Here is a 20817-nt window from a genome sequence, read left to right on the forward strand (position 1 = left end):
AAGGGCAAAAAAATGTGCAACAAACAGCACCAACTAGAAAAAAAAAAAAAAACAAACCAAAATAGACCATAGTTTTCTACAGAATTCATAAGATTTTGTTTGGTTTTATTTTGTTTGTTTTAATGTTGTCCTTTAGAGCTTTCTATGCTTGATGTGTTTTTATGACTTCCTCTCTCTGAGCTGGTTATTAAAAATCTGACACCTAGAGAAAGTTATATACCAAAGACATAAATTCACAGAATTGTCTATATTGTCTCACCCCTGGATGGGAATTCAACGCCACAGATCAGTCACCATTTCCTGTAACAATACCAACACGTCATCTCATTTCACCCTCTCCTCACATGAACTCCATAATACTGTAGGTCAAAGAGATTCAGAGCAAAGCTCATTATTTGCAGTGAGGTATTCCCTATCATAGTCAAGACACATACAATTACTGAAAAACTGAGTGTTTCATTCCAGAACTTTACCAAAGCAGTTAAGTGTGAAAAGCATGTGTAAGTGTTGACTTCCAATCTTTACCAAGGGATGGATTCTTAGGTCCACTTCCATCTGGCCTAAAGATCATGTAAAGGCCTTGTCTTTCCTCTGTGACTTTAGAGATATTTAGGCAGCAGGCAAACCGTAACTTAGTTTGACATTCACATAGGTTAAACAGAAGTTGTCTTGTCTAAGAGGAAATTTCTATTCTCATTGTATTTCAGGTAAATTTAAGAAAAAGTTTCTAAACTGGGGCTCTGCAGAGCCTCTGTAAGAAGAGTCAGGGTGTCTGATAAAACGTCCTGGCACCCATTAGCATCTCATGTATTTTGGCCTGAGTATGCGAGTGGCCAAGAGTTTGCTATTTAATATTTATTTATTTATTTTCACTCTAGTGGCAGCTATTCCGGAAGAGGATATTCCTAATCTTCTAAAACTCATGGGTTTACTTCTCTGGATTTTGGCTTAGATTGTTTGGGTTTTTTATCCCTTTGATGTAGCTCTTTTGCCTCAAGAAACTTTATATACTACAGAGAGGACTGTAGGGTACTAGCAGAAGTGCACTGTCCAGTATATCTTCTTTAAAACTTCAAAATCTGCCACTATCTACCACTGTGAGGATGGTAATGATCTGTTCCACTTTGACTGAGCAGTTAAAACATTTATCGAGTTATTTATAGCAATTACTTTTAGAAAGTGATTGCACAACAAGTTTCTCTTCTGACACTTATCTCCCCTCAGAACAAAAATACCACTTGAAACAGTGCATCTTGTCCCTTATTTCTCTTTCTTTCATGCTTGGACAGATATGACATGGTTCATTCAACAGAGCGTATAAATGATTGATTAAAATTTATAGAGAAATATAAATCAATATTAATTACACAATATGTAGCAACAGATCTCATTCTGAAACAATTTATCCAGAACTGCACTGCCAGTTCCTGTGACTCAAAGAGGATAGTCTTTGGTTTTGTTTTTTCCCCTCCTCCCAGGACAATTAATTTATAAATTTTTTCAAATATTTGAGTAGCAAATTCTACCCTACTGCAACACATCAGAAATACAATTAAGGACTTAACCTTTCAACTTATTTAAAGGTTATATCAGATCATTACTGTGATATGATAAACTGCAAAACCAAAAGGACAATTAGGATTTAAGACATTAAGCCACACCAACCTGTAGCTTTTAAGGTAACTTCTCATTAGCTCTTTCTGCTGTTTAACAAGAAGGAGGAAACAACATAGAAAATAATAGGAGAAAAATAAAACACAAAAATATAATGTCCAACAAAAAGCTGAAAACCAATCTAACAATACTCTGAACTAGGTGTGATTTTCCAATTGTTCTTGAACCTTGAAATACACTGGATGAAAATCAAGACAATATTGGTATTATTTGCATCTTGAAAATAATCTGTAATGTTAAACTTTAAGAGTAGGAATAATAGGAATCTGTCATGAAATTGAAATTCATATATGAAATGCAGTAATAAAAAAAAAAAAAACCAGAATGAAGTCAACTGCAGGAAAGCACTTTTTTCCCCTTCTTTTTTTCTGTTTATGTCCCAAGAGAGGGTCAAACTGACAACTCAGAACAAATAAAATTCCTTATTTAGGTACTGAACAAGAACAGAATAGACAGGAAGAATGACAACACTCCCAAAAGCTTCCAACCCCTTCCAACACCTCCTTTCAAGCCAAAGTCCTTAAGCAGACGTGACTCGGTTCACAGGAATGTTCCTAACTAGCCTCCTGAGTGTTTTAAGTAGTGTTGAAGTTTTAATTAAGGTAACTGCATCTACCAGGTCAAAGAAAGAAGAAATAGCATAGTAACTGGATGTAATTTTAATTCAATTTGCATGTCTAGCCCGGGGATTTAGTTCCATGGTTAGTAGTACCAGTTCAGGCATATGCCATCTTTAATCCTTTATACAATGAATAACAGTAACATACACCCACTAAACTTAATTTCTGTTTAGTTAAGGAAACCCAGCTGTGTTTTACTCACTTTGAGGAAAATAGAGGAAGAATACCAGTACCCTGTGGCATATGCACAGACAACATCACTCAATGAATTTGTTATTTTAACACAAGCAACATTGTCTTCTCTAGTGACAGGCCAAATGAGCATTCCCTCTGTGGGCAAACCAGCAGTTCACTGATTTGGAGGTGGCATAGCAGGCAGATTTTGCTTATTTCATGGGAAACATCAGTGTCATCTTACCGGCACTTCAGCCTTGTGAACTAGATTGGGAACAACTAGACTCCACAACAGAACACAGGTGAAGATCTAACATCTACTAAAGTGTATTTTTTCCTTTTATTATTTTCTTATGCTCTGTCATTGCAGCTGCTTTTCTACAGGGCTCTAGCATCCATGCTCGTATTCTTAAACTCCAAGCAGGCTTCCCTGAGAGAGATCTGGGCAGACAGTTCTGGGACTGATTTATTCCTTAGACTTGTCCCAGTGACAAATTAATGTTGTCATCTCTCTTTGTCCTTTAGAGTTAAGGAAATAAAGTTAAGAGTACATTAAGTTCTCCTGTGCAGTACAACCCTTCCACTGCCAATAACACTTTTTGCGGAAAGGTATACAGCTACCTGCCAGGTGTTCTGGGTCACAAAGGAAAGAAAAGTAATAGAATTACAGTGGGAAACACAACTCTGATTAACTAAAATAAATAATATCAATTTATTACAAAAAATAAAAACAAACCCCAAACCCAACTTTGAAATTTGACAGAAAGGATAGGGTTTTTTTGTGATCTGAACTCAGAATAAAGTCTTTATGATGGTCAAAAAATTATTGCCAACAAAATTCCACCTACGGCTCTAAATGGGGAGAACATACATCCTTAGAGCATTATATCTCTAAGCTAACATTTTCCTAACATTTTAATCAGCGTTTAAAGTAAAAAAAATTATAATGCTTCAAAGTGAGTTTTTTCTGTTTGAATAAAACACCAATGTCAGATTGACCAATGTCTGACTGTCTTAGCCTTGAATATTTAGTACAAAATTTCCCAGAAAAAAATGACTTAGTAACTGTATCATGGATATTTCATAGATAGTCATTTTTATAGAGCATAAATGGGTAACCGTTAGTACTTGATTTCATGAATACTTAGGGAACATTCACATTATGTGCTATTGTCATCAGTTTAAAACACAAGTTAAGTGCCTAAAATTCTTTTATATTCAAGAAGATCTTAATGATTCCTAACAAGTCATTATGGATTATACATAATTTAGATTAATACAGGTGAAAAAAATAAGCTGATAATTTATGGGATTATTAGTTAAAGTTTAGATCTGAAGTAGTTTGTGCAGTGGGATGAAGAGAGGGACCAAAACTAAAGACCCCATAATTCTTAGAGATTCAAAACAAAATAGAAAGTCAAGGTTAAGAACTGTTAGGAGAAAATAAAAAGACTTAGAAGTGAATGTGTATTACTATATTTGAAAAATATCCATAAAACCATGGTTTCTAATACGTTACTGTTATTAGATTAATAAATAGCATCATGACTTTAAATTTATAGTACAAAATTAAGTGTCAGCTTTCTCATCTTTCTCTGTCACACAAGAGATCTGGTAGAATTTTCTTGCTGTCCTCCTTTTCTTATGTAGAAACATGACTACGCTGTTTATTGTACAATACAATACATTTTTCCAAATTTCTCCAAACACAACAGAAAGATGTTTAGGTATGTCTTTCACTCAGTGTAAAGAAGAGTTCTTGCTTTCACAGATACTGGATTACAATGGGAATAAGAAAATATGTCACTGTCTGTCAGAAAAATACGGTCTCCACCAAACACTAAGAATTTCAGTGATATAAGTCATATAAGTAGGCTTGTATGCACCATAATGCAAAGAACATTAAGGTGAAGTTAACTTAGTACTGCATAGCAAAAGGTTAAGATTATGACCTGTTGTTGAGAAGAGCTTCTGCAAATACTTTTTCTGTATGCAAGATACTTAAAAGTGGAATGTTATTGGTTTATTTGATGAGAATGCTGCCATCATAGGAGGCACTTCAAGAAAGAGTTTTGAAAACTTACCCTTTGTGGAAAAGAATCAGGTTGGAGAATACTTTAGCAAACTGAACACACGTAAGTCTGTGGGCCTTGAAGGGATGCACCCGTGAGTGTTGGGGGAACTGGCAGATGTCAGTGCCAGTTCTTTAAACTTGCTTTAAACTTTTGCCACTTGCTTTAAACTTTGATGGATCATGGTGACTGGGAGAAGTGCCCAAAGACTAGAAGAAAGCAGATTTCACTTCTATTTTCAAGAAGGACAACGTAGAAAACCCAGGGAACCACAAGCTAATAAGCCTCACCTTGAACCCTGGGAAACTGATGGAGCAACTAATCCTGGGAAGCAATTCTAGGTCCATCAAGCACAGGAAGGTGATTGGGAATAGTCGATGTGGATTCTCCAAGGCGAAGTTATGCTTGACCAAACTGATCACCTGCTACAACAAAATGGCTGGCTTGGCAGAAGCAGGCAGAACAGTAGATATCATCTGCCTTGACTTCTGTAAGGCTTTCAACACTGTCTCCTATAAAAATTCTCATAGAGGAGCTGAAGTATGGGCTAGGTAAGAAGTGAGGTGGATTGAAAACCATCTGAAGCACTGGACCCACAGTGTGGTGATTAGTGCTATGAACGCTAGTTGGAGACCAGTAATTAGAGGTGTTCCCCTGGGGTCAATCCTGTGTCCAATCCTATTTAACATCTTCCGTAAGGATCTGAATGATGGGACAGAGTCTACATACAGCAAGTTTGCAGATGACACAAACCTGGGAGGGGTGATTATGCTGCCATCGAGAGGGACCTTGACAGGCAATGTGCCTTTGCAGCAAAGGCTAATAGTACCTTGGGCTACATTAGGAGGAGTGTGGCTGTGCTTGTTTTGGCTGAAAAGGTGTTAATTCTCCTCACCGTGGGGGGTCGGCTACCCTTCCAGCTTCCTGCACTCTGCCGCGTGGCGGGGTGGGGGGCTGGGAGGGGCAGGGCCATGGTGGGGGCGGCTGACCCCGACTGGCCAACGGCAGGTTCATTCCATACCATGTGACACCATGACCAGTATATTAAGGGGGGGCAGTTGCAGCGCGGTAGCGGCGCAGCGTTGGGTCAGCGGGCGTCGGGCGTCTGCGTCGCGTGCGGTTTGTTTCGGTGGTTCGTTCCCCTTCTCCCCTCCCCCGGGTCTTTGCACCTCTCGTTCTCCTTTACATTGTATTTCTGTTGTTGTTTCTTTTAATTTTAATTATTAAACTGTTCTTATCCCAACCCACGAGCGTTACCCTTCTGATTCTCTCCCCCATCTACTGGTGGGGGAGTGAGCGAGCGGCTGTGTGGGGCTGAGCTGCCGGCTAAACCACGACAGTGGCCAACAGGTGGAGAGAGGTGATCCTTCCCATCTACTCAGCATCTGGAATACTGTATCCAGTTCTGGGCTCCCCGGTACAAGACAGCTATAGAGCTACTGGAAAGAGGCCAGTGAAGGGCCACAACTTTGATTAAGGGACTGAAGCATCTCTAATATGAGGCAAGCCAGAGACACCAGAGATGGTTTAGCCTAGCAAAGAGAAGACACAGGGATGATCTCATGGATATGTATAAATATCTGAAAGGAGGGTGCAAAGGAGATGGAGACAGGCTCTTTATGGTGGTGCCCTGTGACAAGACAAGAGGCAATGAGCACAAACTGACACACAGGAGGTTCCCTCTGAATATGAGGAAACACCTTTTGACTGTGAGGGTAAATAAGCCCTGCAATAGGTTGCCCAAAGAGGATGTGGAGTCACCATCCTTGGAAATACTCAAAAGCTGCCTAGACATGATCCTGAGCAGCCTCCCTTTGGTCACCCTGCCTGAGTAGGGGGGTTGGACCAGATGACCTCCAGAGGTCTGTTGGTCCCTTCCAAGCTCAACCATTCTTCAGTCCTCTAAAGCTTTATTTTCAGTTCCAAACACTCTCTAGAAGCCAAACTGGAAATAGTGTAAGGACAGAGAATGCTTTGGGAATGAAGCAACGAAGACTGAAGATAATACATGGAAATAATCCTGGCACAGCATATGCAAATATTCAGCTGACTCCTCTACATGTGGTGGAAAGAGTTTTAAATCTGCAATACTCTATCCTAGTTAGACTATGACTCAAGCAGGGGCAGGTAGTATAAAACCAATTGAAGATTGTAATATATATCTGTAAACTGAAATAGCGTTAATAACTCTTGCTCTGCTTGGACCTATTGTTCTATTCAAACCTTTCTGAAAGATAAACTGCTCCGAAGTTCAGTCTCCTTTTAGTAATATAGCATTGTCGTGGTATTGCCTGTAAACCTTTCCTTAGGCAAAGTTCAGCATGATTGATGGGATCACTAAAAATTTAAAACCAGAAGTCTAGGTTATGAATGGATTACTTTTAGTGAGTGTAAGAATTAAGCAGACACCAAAACTAAAAAAGAAGTATCACAAGAACCTTTCATATGCTAGCTATGTGTTGGTTCTAGATTCAATTTAGAGCAGTATCACTGATTACAATACCAAGGCTAATTTAACTATCAATCATACTTAAAAAGTTAAGAGAAAACAAAACCTAGAACTTTGTAGCGTCACCACCAGATACTCATTACAATATTGAGGTAATGCTTTAAAAATGGTCCAGATGGGGGGCAAAAAAACCCCAAACCCCAAACTCAACAATAAACAAAACCCAGTACACTCAATTTAATGGTTAAGGTTTTAAAATCTCCCTCTTCTATAAACAAACTTTCTTGTTTATGCAAACTATATATAAAACATGATTGTGTTTGTTTCTTCTTTCTGTTTAGTAGTTTAAAGGTTAGCTGAGCAAATATCTGGAATACTACCTCCAATATTTCTGCTACAGCAAAAATAAACATTTTTTGATATCACCCGTGGCTTTTCTCTTTTTTTATATATTAAAAAAATGTACAAGTTGATTCAAGTGCTGAGATACTGGCATAATATGAACTGAATGTATGTTAACACTAATATTTCTCATTTATTGTAACAGAAGCAAAAATAATCAGAAATATTTGTGTTTGGTTTTTTCCCCCCATACAATAGTGTCTTATTTCTTAATTGTGATATGAAGTTCCAGGAAACCCACAGCTGAGAGAAACAGTTTCTTTCTGGCTTGCCTGTGCCCTGTATTCTCTATTGTTATTATTGATTTGAGTCTCCCATTAGGTTCTCATGACATATGTTTTAAAAGGCAAAGAAGAAAAACTTCTCAAAGTAGGGAATTCAGGCTATCTCAATTAAAACAAAGAGGTAATATTTAAAAATTATTATTTCTTATTATGGATGTGACTCAAATCCTCTTCTGCTAGTTTTACTTTCCCCACCAGTGTATTATTCCATGTAGAAGATTTCACATGTCTGGGCAAGAGAGGTTACAGGGTCTCAGACTGCATATACTGGTTTGCATAAAACAAGATGAAGTCATACTGTATATTTGTCTTGTGGATTATCACGTGAAAATTTTGGGCAGAAGTCTTATTTTCTTCATAAGGCAAATACAAATTTTTGACTAAATCACTATTTACATTCATTCATGGTGGCCTGATACAAGTATTTTTATCTCTCTAATAAAGAGTTTTACATTTGACAAGGAAGAAAAAGAAAACAAAAACAGTTAAGAGCATTCAATTAATACTAGTTTTGATGTTTCAGGAAGATACATGGGCATTTTTCTCAATCATAAAATAAAGATTTCTTCTTTATAAACATAAACATTTTAACCTTTTTCAGGAGAACTTTGAAAGGAAACCTTAAGAAGGCATTACATCAAGGGAGTCAGTCTTTTGGGGAACAGAAACACTACAAAATTTATACTGCATAACACTTTGAATCCCAAGGAGATCCATGATAATAACAACCAATTTAAAACTAATTTATCTGTAAAACATAGTAATGGTCTGCATATGCAAAAGTACAGTCAATGGAGCTGCTATTTGCCATATGAGGTCTACTTATAAGTTTGGATTATTAAGGATAAAATTACCCAGTTGGCTCTTAAAAATTTTGAACTAAGGAAGTGTTGAGGAAAATGCTCCAGCCTGTTTTGGGATCTCTTGAAGTGGTAGGCAGAATCAACACAAGCAGTCTCTCTGGTAATATTAAGACACTGTCAATAGCAATTTTATTTTTGAAAGTGATCTAGTAATATTACTTTTGCTGTTATTTAAATCAATATTTTAACAATGAAATAAAATTTTGATGTTGCATTTATTACCTCTCCCCCTAAATGTTTTCAGTAATTGATTCCTGCATCCCTAATTAGGTTTTCCAGTATCTAGAAACGTACACAATCATTTCTGGGCAGTCTGAAGAGTTTCAGTTCAAGGAGTCAAGCATTATTTTTTGAAAACAGCTTTTTTATGTTGCTGTTTTTTAAATACAGTATTATTTGTACACCTACAGAAAGTCTTTATCTTTTTCCTAAGAATAGGAGTATTTTTGAACAAGCAGTTGTTGCAGTTGTTACAAAAGGGTTTCATGAAAATGAATGTTTTGTATTACAGCACTCCTGGTGTTCCATCAAATTCTGTCACATACTTGCCTTATAAAAAACGTTGTGACAACATCTGTCACAAACGATGCAAGCACCTCTCAGTATTCCTTTTGTCAGTAAAAGTAACAAGTTGCTTGATTTAGTATGCAGCTTTCAATTGGACGTCAATCTATATGACAACAATTTACATCTCCAGTGTACTGCTACTGACACGTAACTGAATTTTGTCAGCTAGTTCTTTGATATAAGGAAAAACACATATTGCCAGCAGCTCCAACTTTTACAGTCTCATGAAAATCACCTCTTCTAATTTTGTAAGATCTACAAGTTGATTTAATGGGCATAAATTGCTATCCTAGCCAAGGGGAATTCTGAAGAAAAAAAAAAATGTAAAAAATTGCACACGGACACAGAATACAAAGAAGCCAGTGGAATTTTAGGTACCATGTATGAAGTTTAAAAACAAAAATCAGAACAGCTTTGAAAAAGCTTTGAAATAATCAAAGTTCACTTATTAACTAATTTAATAGCATTACAGTATTCATGTAAAAATTTCCAAGTCTACCATTATGGTTAGAGATAAAAATACTGCAGAATTAAAAACAGTTGTTCAAAGCTAGAGAAGATGACATCATCACGACCACTTTGTTTTTGACAAAGTAATTCCTATAATCACTGCAAGCACCTTCTGTTCTTTCATCAGAAATGTTGAAATATCTTGCCTCAAACTACTTGGTGAAACACTTTTCAAGCTTTCTCATTAAAACACATATAATGCCAACTTTTTAGGTCAAGCTAAACTTTATTGCTCTTCCAGCTATTTTAGTTTCACCTTAGGAAGACTTGCCTTTCGGAATGTAACTGTCATCTGATCACCAATCTATTGCTGAAGGAAGTATCAGTAATGCAGGTCTCTACTGCATATCTCCATCACTGTGTTCCCTGCTTCTCCACACTGATACAAAGACATCAGTCTGATATTTTGGTGACAAGCCTCATATAAACAAGACTAAAGAATTTTCTAGATGGAGTAGAAGAGAAGGTTTTCATTTGCCATCTTTTCCTCATCTTAGCTTTCAATAGTTTAAGGAACAAGTCTGGCTTTCTTTCATCATCTCATGCCCTCTGACTAAAGCAGAAAACTTAGAAGCAATTCTGAGCTTTGTTCCTCTTTCCCTGTGGCCTCCACTCTGCTCGTGATGTGTGATGCACTTGCTCACACTTTTTGGTTGGCTGTTTCTCTGTAGAGCAGTCCTGACTCTGTGGCAGCTCCAGTCACTACAGAAATATGAGGAAGGATGTCAAAGCACCATTGGATTTCTCTGTAGGATATGACCAGTGTGGCACCAAGCGCTGCTCCTTTCAGAAGGAAAAGCCAGCTTGCTTTGTTCTTTTAGAAAGACAAGTCAAAAAAGAACAGCACCCTGGTCAAGAGGACTGTGTGCAGAATGACCTATCACTCTAGTTTCTAGCAAATTAAAGAGATTTTCACACAATGCAGTTGCTAATAGACCTAAATACTATATAAAAGGAAACAGAAAAGAGAGTTTAGTGCTATCCCGGAAGCCCCTGCTATCTGGATAGTCAGATATTATAATAATTCCAGTTCCTGGGGAAAAAAAAGAGAGACAGAGTGGGTTTAAAGCATGGAAAAAATGTGTGATGTAAAACCAGAAATTGAGGTAAAAAAAACCAAACAACAAACCACAACCGAAGAGGAGCATAAACTACCATCTTATTATGGATACTTTTTTGCTAGGAACTCTAACGAGTATCCCCTTTTTCCATATCTTCCAGAATGAACCAATTCAAATTCTTGATTCTGTTTATCTGTGTTTTAAAATTAAGCAATTTTTGTGTTGCCACATTTCTTCAAAATTACTAACATTGGATTCTGCAGTGTATGCTGAAGATAGTTCTAGAGAGGAATAAACATTAATTTAATTCTTTCCTGAGCCATGTTATGTTAGCCATGTAAAAAGAGACCAACCATAACTATAACTACATTCTGTGTTCTCCCCTGGTATAGGTTATCAATAATAGTCTGATGTATTCTACAGTATGCTATCATTTACATTTCATGGGATTTAATCAAAATGAATCCTGTATATCCTGCCGCTACTAACTATTGATCAAGAAATTAAATGAAAAAAAACAAGCTGCAAAACCTGCTCCTGAGAAGAAAACACCAGATCATATTTTAAAAATGGAATAGGTAAATGCAGTCCTTTGAAAGACTGATGATAGCATTAATCTTATTTATATCATAAATCTTGACAGCTTCACTTTCAACAACTTGCTGTAGAATAGAAAAAGTAGACCTAGTTTCCCTATTGTCTTCAATAACAGCAAAGCAGCCAACTCCTCTTTTCACTTTCTAATTTACATCTCATCATAGGTATGAGTACAATAAGAATTATGAGTAGTAACCCAGAGTGAGTTTTATTTAATCAACTGAGCCCTGAAAAACGAAGTAAAAGGCCACATTCCCTTTGTAAACTGCACTGTCACACCTGTTTATTACAGATACTTTCAAAGAGTAACCTACTGTGATACCCCTGAAATAGGATGATAAATATAAAGGTGTAACCTTCCCGCTTTTGATTTACATTGGGCTTTTGTGGCTTAGGTATATTTTGCATGTGTTTTTCCTGTCAGGTAATCCAAAAACAAATCCTCACATCAAGACATGCTATAAAGATCAAGATAGAAATTCTGAGAATCATAGAGATTTGCGTTTATAAACTTGCCTACTATGTTTTTATTCACACAGCTCTGAAGGCATAGTGTCAGCTTTTTATCTAGACTCTTTTCATTTCCCTGTTGGTGTTGCAGCACATGCTGTGAATGACCTCCAGAGATTCCTGAAGCTATATGCAGAGAGAAAATTGAATCTGAAAGCTTTATTAGACAAGTTTGTCTTCAGCTTGTGTCTGATGTCAGCTGTATTGAAAAATAGAACTGCATGTGAAACTGGGTCCTGACCTTGAAAAATCTCCAATCAAATGGTAACAGATTCAGTTTTGTGCCATATTGCTATTTGTTAGATGTGGCACACATGTTAGAAGCAAAAAAGCTTCTTAATGAATATCAGATGGAATAATCAGGCAGCTTCTTTCCTGAACACAATGGGGAAACTAGATATATGGCAACACACACATAATAGGGCCAACTCAGGTTGGCATGTGTGAACCTCTTTACTACAGAAGCCTGTGAAGCAAAATGACTTAAAACGAAGAAAATTAAAATTATTTATATAAACCATTATTTATTCCTTCATCCAAAAGCAACGAAAAGGTAAAGACAAAACATCTATTTCTTTACTATTCCACCTTGTAGGAGAGGAGAGCAACCTGTTAGGCCAGCTGACTTAAGGATGAACCTACTCTTACTGCTCTCCACTGATTCAAGAACTCAAGGTATTCTCTACAATGCTTCCTTACTGCATTCTTCCCTGTTCATTTTCTCTCTTGCATGTTGTTTAACTTCATCGAATTAAACTTTGTTTAACTTTTCATAGAGTTAAACTGAATTATAACTAATATTAAAAGTAGACATTTCCTTTAGTTTCTACATGCACAAGTATCAGAAACTATACCGCTGTAGACATAGCCATTATCAGAAAAAATATTTCTCTCTATTGCAAGTCTCATGCTAGCGTTCATATTTACTGGTGTCCTAAAACTAATGTTAACTAAAATGGACTACTGGCAATAGCATTGCCTTCTAATTCCGTGTAGAACTACTTGTCACAACAGATGCACACTGTGGATTTTCAGCTGTTCAATTCTATTTCAATTAAATATCTACCACGTCCCACACACAAGCATTTTAATAACTGATAGCACAGTTCTTTTAGCTAGTGAATGTTATGTCCAATGTGTTTTTAAATATCACCACGTTTGCATTGGTATTGAAAACACTGTAGATGCACACATCCCTAGAATATTCAGTCTTCCCCAGGGAATTATATGGAGTATTCTTGGTCTCAAATATACTATGCCAGCTCCTATAAGCCATAGAGACACTCTAATATCTGATTTGTGCATTTGTTTTTAACTTACCCTCTGAATACACACATTGTTATCTTTTCAGGTGCACACAATGAAATGCAGAAGGATTTTTAAAACTAGCATTTGGAAATTCTGAGAAACACAGTTCTGAACTACAGCATATGTGTTCACTCAAGCCCTGTCCATAACAGATAAACAATGACATCTTCAAAGCACATTAGCTATGAAATACTGCAAAACAGAAAGTAGTATCTATTGTGCATTTTTGCCCAAAGCTAGTTGTTGTCATTTTGTTTCTTACATTTTTGTCATTCTCTTGAATATCTCTTAAAAACAAATGGTTTGTTTGTTTTTAAAGGGCAGTGGGACATTACATGATCCAGCTCTGAAATCCATGAAATGAATACATTTCAACAGTTATAGTTTCAGCAACAAAGAATCCTTCTTGCCCACTGAAAAAATTAAACCAACTATCATATCAGAGATTTAACAGGGCAGTCTTAATAATACAGGATACTATGATGTCCAATCTGTACATCTCCCTATCTTAGAACTAACTGATATAGACTAATATTCAATGGTGCATTTAATATGAAAATAAAAAAATTCCAGATGCATACAATACGGACACTAGCACTACAGAAGCACTTTCAGCTTCTGAGGACATTGGATTTTAATTTTAAACCTTATGTTATTTCATCAGGGTATGTATTTTCACATACATGCTTTCATTTGCTGCTAATTTTCCTCAGAAATCTAGTCTCAGGAATTGTATATTTTCAGCAGCACCAGTACACGTTTCCTATATTACATTCCAAGCAGTGCATATGAATTTCAGGTGTATTAAGCCACAGCGGTACATATACTCAGAGAATAATATTAGTGATATTTTTCAAGAACTGTTTTATAAGGTCTTATAAGCCTAGGTCAAAGCAGCATGCCTAGTCCAGGTGGGGACTTGTTTCATGGAGAAATAAGAGGCCAACTAAACTTTCTTAAACAGAAGGAGTCATAGCTTAGGACGCACCCCTTTCAACTAAAATATCAAAGGACAAGCAAATGAAATTCTGTTGTCACTAGCTTCCCCAGATTCACAAATAAAATTATTTCCATTCAAACCCCAAAACCCAAGGTATTATAAACTCTGGAGGTGGCTGCTGTGAATCTTTTTTCCTACTCTCCAGCTGAATATATGGGCTAATAAGGATGAGTTCTCTTTTGGTTAAATCAGCTGGTGAAGTTACTACAGCTTACAATCCTCATGTTATGACTTGCTTCAAATGGACTCAGATTGTTATATCACTCCTGTCCTATTCTCCCTTATTCATTCTAAATCCTGAAAAGTCTTCTTCCCCTGTACATGGAAGCCCAGTCTGTGGCTCCGTGCCTGCAGTCTCTGACTCCTACTCCAAAAGCAAATTTTACAGAAAACACAGAAGGCTGAGATTTTATGCATTTAAAGTAAGAAACCTAAAGCTGACGGCTAATGTTGTGAGTTCTGGTGATATAGTATTAGCTTTCTTCAAATTCTCTGTACTAAATATACAATAAATAACAATGCATATAAAGCCTTTCTTTTAAATGCATCTCTAACTCTGCTACAATTTGTAAAACAAAACAATTATTTTTCTTTATCTTTTTTTTAGACTTGATACACACAATGCTCCAAAATAAGACTGATAACTTGTATAATTTAAAGGGACAAATTCTACTTCATTTCAGAAGTGATTTCACCACTGTAATTGACATTAACTCTCACTCTATTTTTTTATTCATTTCACAGTCACACCTTTTTCTCTTTCACTTTAGTAGGCATTTCATACAAAACCACAAAATCTTGTGTAAAACTTCAGGGAAAAAAAAGAAATTGATTGTATAGAAAGTACTGTTCTCTGAGTAAGTTAAGCAAACTGCAAGAACTGTATATATACTGTATATACTGTACCACTCACAGTTTTATTAGCCGTATATGCAAAATGTAACATTACTTGACAAAGTATTTTCAGCTGTATTCATTCACAGGTATTTTTAAAGTTCCACTAACTTCAGGTACAGCATGATTGAAAATAAATACATATCCTTTTTAAGATACTGTATTTTCAAGTATAGCTCTGAATGAAACTGGCCAAAATTATCCCCTAACAAGTTACTTGAATGAAGGCAACTAATGGAAAATGTCTCCCACCCTGCCAGTGCATTCACATGGATTTACAAAGCACTATATAACTTTACCTAACTCATTAAGTAAATACAGTGGTAGCGCTTCAGTACAAAAGATGTTATATGAATGCTAATGATACTATTGAAACCTGTCCCTCCTGTGAAAGCACATTCCAAAACTGCATTTCTCTCTGCTTAAAAAGTTTTCAAACTGCTGGCTAAGCAATTCATCAAGGTATTTGCATAAAGACATTCACACCATTTCATGTTATCATGTCAAGTACAGATAGCCAGTGTGATTTCCTTCCTGAATCATCTTGTCTTGGAAGTCAATCTTTGCTAAGGTTTTAGACATACCCTTCAGCTAAGTACATTTTTCGAGCTGGAAGAGCAGTCTTTGTTCATTATGCCTGAAGGCACACTGGACTGGTGGGATATTAAGGACTTCTTAGTGCTCCTTCTGCCAAAGAAACTTTAATTCACAGACCTAGAAATAATTATAAACAGGGTCCTTTACCTCTGTAACACCCACCAGATGGCACATTTAGTAAGACCCTCTGGCTCAGTTCTTTTAGCCAGACTAGACCAAATGATATTTGACAGGGCAGTAGAGATTAACCAATTACATCTTCATTCCCTGGTCTCAAACACTGATGTTAACATTATTAAATTCTGATGTCTACAAAAGTCTCTATAGAATCAGGAAGTGAATAATTATCAACAGGAAATACCGTCATTGCTTCACAGAGTCCTTCCAAAATAATTTTGTGCATCTTTCTTTAAAAATGAGATTGTTTAGATTTTCAGAGGCTTGATTAAAGCTAGCTCTCCCATAGCCAGTTTGAGTCTCTATGCCCATCAAGGTATGGTTCATGAGAATCAGGAACACATTAGAAATAAGTCCATAAAAATGTCTATAGCATAAGTGGTTAACATAACTACAGAACCTATAGCATAACATGACAAAACCCATGACATTCAACCTCTTCCCCCCCCCCCCCCCCCTTTTTTTTTTTTAATGGAATACAAAAATACTTCAGTAACATATCTTACTTTCTATCTTTGCAGAAACCTGCTGTCTCAGCCTGGAGAAGAGGTGGCTCAGGGGGGATCATATCCATGTGTATAACTATCTGAGTGGTGGAATAAAGAAGACAGGGCCAGACTCTCTTCAGTGATGCACAGTGACAGGATGAGAGGCACCATGCAAAAATTGAATTACTAGACATTCTATTTAAATAGAAGAATTTTTTTTTTTTTTTTTTTTTTTTTTTTTTTTTTTGCCGTGAGCGTGCTTCAACACTGGAATAGGTTGCCTGGAGAGGTTATAGAGTCTCCATCCTTGGAGATATTCAAAACCTGACTGGACATGACCCTGAGCAACCTGTGCTAATTTGCTGTGCTTCGAGCAAGAGGAATAGATGTCTCCCCAGGTCCCTTCTGAACTCAGGTGTTCTATGGTGATACATCTATAATGATGGGATTGCAGTAAACTGACTTAAATAAAGAAAAATTATGAATTAGTGTTACAAGCACGGGTTCAAATTTTAAGTGCTCTTGGCAATAGAAAGGAAATCAATCTTACTTCCTGCTTAATCCTGTATAGAACACCAGTGCTCTCATTTTCTGCATGTATAATTCCACCTGCTGAGTCTCAGAAATGTTAGTAGTCAGAGCCTACATCTTGAATTAAGGTAAATGAGTAATTTTGCAATTCTTCAGCTAAAGATGAATAAATATAGGGCTCTATTGCGCTACTACTCTCTGTTCTCTCTCTTGTTCTATTATTCCCATTTCCTTTGTTACAGCAAATACACAACGCACCAACACTCCCTCCCCCGGAATCTGACATAACTTGCTGACATGCAAAACTGACACAGCAAATTTAGTGACCCAACACAGCAAAAAACGATTACACATCCCCTTCAGTTCCCCCATGTCATTACATGAATTTCTATAGCATGCCTTAGAACAAAATCCTGTAAAGCAAGAATACTGCTGTACTACAACTTTTAAAAAATACTAGTGGTATTTAGCCCTTTTTAGAAAATGGAAATGATTGCCACTGGAGCCACAGCAGTTCTAAATGACTAAGACTAAACGATAGTTCTTATTTAGCAAGATTCAACACGTCATAAGCAAGACATCTGCTTTGCTTGAATTGATACATGCTATTCTGACAGAAGCTGGATTGTCTCCTGGTACTAAATATTCTGGATTCTCTCTATACAGTGCAATTATTTACTTATCTGAAAAAAAGGTTTTTCTGCTTTGCTGTCCTAGAGAGTCACTAGTAGAAGGTAGAGGATTCTCCAATTTCAGCTTTTCTTGTATGCTACCCATTAAAACATGTTAAAAGCAAGAGGGATCAATATCCTGCAAGTACTCAAATCTCAGGTGACTACTGTAGCTGTATCATAGCCTACTTACAGGCAAGCGGGGGAGGGAGGAGAATTTCTTTCCGCTCCCACATGTGATGAGCAGCTTTCCAAATTGTACAGGTGAGTAACATTATTCATTCAAGCAACTGGATAGTTTAATATAAAGTAGAGAATCTTAGAGACTTTAAAAACTCATATTTAACACAGTGCTTCCATTATGTATTTATTTTCCACCCATGCTTAATCACTACATTTCAAAGGAAAGCAGTGGGAAATAAAATCCATTTATCAAGGAGATAAAAGTGAGTTTGTAATCGTTGTGGGGAACCAGCAGGTGCAAAGAGATATGAGAAGAATCTGATATAAATATTGTCCAAAGTTAAATTAAATGAAGATCAAGTCTGTTGTTGGGATTCATGAACTCAAGACACCCAAAGATGTGTATCACAGACTTAATGTTTAACTGCAGAATTGTTCTTTCCATGTGGTCACACAACTTTTTCTATGAATGCACAAGCTTTGTCTTGAAACAGTCTCAGTTCATTGCCCTATCATAAAAAGTAAATTTAGAATTTCTTTCTGTGATCAATTTACATCCATTTGACCTGTAACATTATTATCTTTTAATATAAATAGTTGTTTTCCACAGTATTTCCTCCATGAATATATGTAGAAAATCAAAATCCCATCTCATCGCTCCATAGAATAAAGAAACAAGACTTCGAAACAGTAATAATATGAAAAGCATGCTGCAATCTTTTAATCAAATCCATAATCTAATTTGTCTTCTGGGACACATTACACAAAATAGAACGGAAACGATAAAAAGCCAAGCTGAATGCCACACTAGCACACCTCCCGTTTACAAGCTAAAGCTGAAATTCGTAAGGATGCAGGATGAATTTAGTCAGTCTCCAGCCATTTTCATTTTAAATGTGTGACTTGTAATTAATTTCAAAGCATGTATATAATGAAGCACTTACAGACACCTGAAGAGAATAGGCCAAACGTTGCTAATGCTGGCTTTTCCTTTAGTTGTTGAATTAAGTGGTTTATTGCCTTCCAGTCAGCATTCAAGTCTTCTAGTTTTTTCTAGAATAGAAAATAGCAATATATTAAATTTATAATACATAAATTATTGTAAATAAATGTAAAATAAATTAATTTAACTCCTCCTCCATCTGATGGACCATCTGAATTGGAAAAAAAGCCAAACCAAAAAATCAGGAAAGTCAAAACAGTAACTAATTTTCATAAATGGGAGAGAGGGATGAGTAAAATCCATCCTAGCTGGGCTGTAAAAGAGCTTCATGGTATCAGAGTCCTGAAAGCATCTTTCCTCCTCAAAGCTTGGCTGCAGAAGCTCAGGGTGAACTTCAAGCCAGTGCAGCTGCCTGACCCTGACCACAGACTGACTCTGGGACCAGCCTCAGCCCACTCCCACCCCCACAGCCCTGCTCAGCCACGTGGGGTTGTGTTTGACTCTGGTTCCCCTCATTGGGCCAGATCCTGACCCCATGCAGGGGCAGCTCCCCTGCTCGCCCTGCTTCTTGGCCAGGGGCAGTGGGAGGGGCCCTGGCTGGTGAGAAGCTGTCCTGCAGCAAAGTGGGGAGCCCCCAGTCCCAGGGAGCACTGGCTTGCCCTGCTCCCTGGTCAAAAGGCCTTTACAACTTTTTAGGGAACATAGGATGACTTCTTCTTTAACATACTGTAGAGAGGTGGGGGTTTTTTTAATCACCATGAACCCGAGATGCTAATTTTTAAATTAATAATAATTTTAATTAATAATAATTTTTAATTAAAATAGAAAAGTAAATTATGTATTTTAAAAATTGTCAATAAAACCTCTGGAATTTGCAATAGCAAATGCAAAACACATTCTTCCACCTATTTATAAATAAATACATACATAAATACATAAATAGGAAATCTTAGGAGTCCTCAGGGAGTCATACACTTCAGTGTGTGGGCACACAGTCATGACCAGCAATGTCTAAATTCTTACTTTTAAACAAAATGTAAATGAAAGTCTGAAGTGTGAATTACATCAGTCCTCAGATAACTCTGAGAGGCATTTAGACTTGAAAATGTTGGTTCTACTCCTCTTTCTTCCTTGTTCTAAGAATTGTAAAGAAGGGTGAAGCATTGCTAATTCTATGCTGGCATCTCTAAACTCTTAAAATGAAGACTGTATTTCTTTTTTAAGCTGCTCCATGATTGTCTGTTACAGGAAGCAGCACAGAATACCAGTGCCACTCAGGAATGCCATTAGTATTCTTGTGTCCAATTCACAATTAGATATACAGCCTAAATCACAATCCAGCTGTGGTGGAAAGAGGTTGCCTATTAAGAAAGGTACTTTAATTACCTCGAGTTTAAGGTGGCAGGGGTCAATAGGAGAGGGATAGTGAACAGTAACTCATTAAGTTGAAGTGTGTGCACACGCAGACACTGAGGTAGCACAATTTTGTATTCTAATATGTCAGGGGAGTGTTTCTAGAATTTGCCTTAAGCTTTGCCATAAATACTCTAAACCTGCAAAGTTCTTTTGTATCTGTCACCAATGGAGGCCAGAATATTACCTGGTATAAATTTTGGAGAGATTTCTATGTAAATGCTTTTTGATAGGGCAGGAGAGAAAGGATACAATTCTGCATGAGGGAATAAATCAACTTTCTATCTTTAAGAGTAGTTTAAAACTGCATTAAAATAAAAAGTCAGCAGTATCAGAGATTCTCCTCAATAATAGACTATGAGGACTAGGCAGAAAAAACCAATCATGTATGCATGATAAATGCAAGTTTTCATATGACGATTCAAAATCATACATTTATTATATTTCTGTGTGGATTATGGACACACATTTTATGGTGGATTTTAAAGCTTCTTTTTTTTTTTTCCCCTGCTGTTGTAGCCAAAGAACCTACTTCCAGAGCTTAAATTTCAAAGGACTGTTCCAGTATCTATTAATTTGATAGGAGCAGAGAGCCCTTAAAAACAAAAGCTGGAGAAATTACACTATCAAAGTCTGGCTTCATTCTACAATATATTCACAGTAACTCAGGAAGGAGATATGGATGTTATAAATATAATATTGGACCTTACTATGAGTAGCTGTTTAATCATTCATGTGGATGTGAGCTAGGGCTTTCTTTCCAGCAACGACAAAATATAAAGCATGCCCATGACAGACATTAGAGAGGGTTGTCTGAGGCAACATCTAT

At 36.8% G+C, this 20817-nt stretch overlaps 1 protein-coding gene across 11 annotated transcripts in view; it reads right to left on the minus strand.

Moving 5' to 3' along the window:
- DMD (dystrophin) overlaps positions 1-20817 on the minus strand; it is a 1138094-nt gene that overhangs the window by 353367 nt on the left and 763910 nt on the right. For all 11 annotated transcript variants that reach the window (XM_075097793.1, XM_075097785.1, XM_075097765.1 and 8 more), the window contains one exon: positions 18577-18685. In XM_075097793.1, the coding sequence (XP_074953894.1) occupies positions 18577-18685 (109 nt within the window). The remainder of the gene's footprint in view (positions 1-18576; positions 18686-20817) is intronic.

The sequence above is a fragment of the Phalacrocorax aristotelis genome, chromosome 1 (genome assembly GCF_949628215.1).
Source record: "Phalacrocorax aristotelis chromosome 1, bGulAri2.1, whole genome shotgun sequence".
Taxonomy (NCBI): Eukaryota; Metazoa; Chordata; class Aves; order Suliformes; family Phalacrocoracidae; genus Phalacrocorax; species Phalacrocorax aristotelis.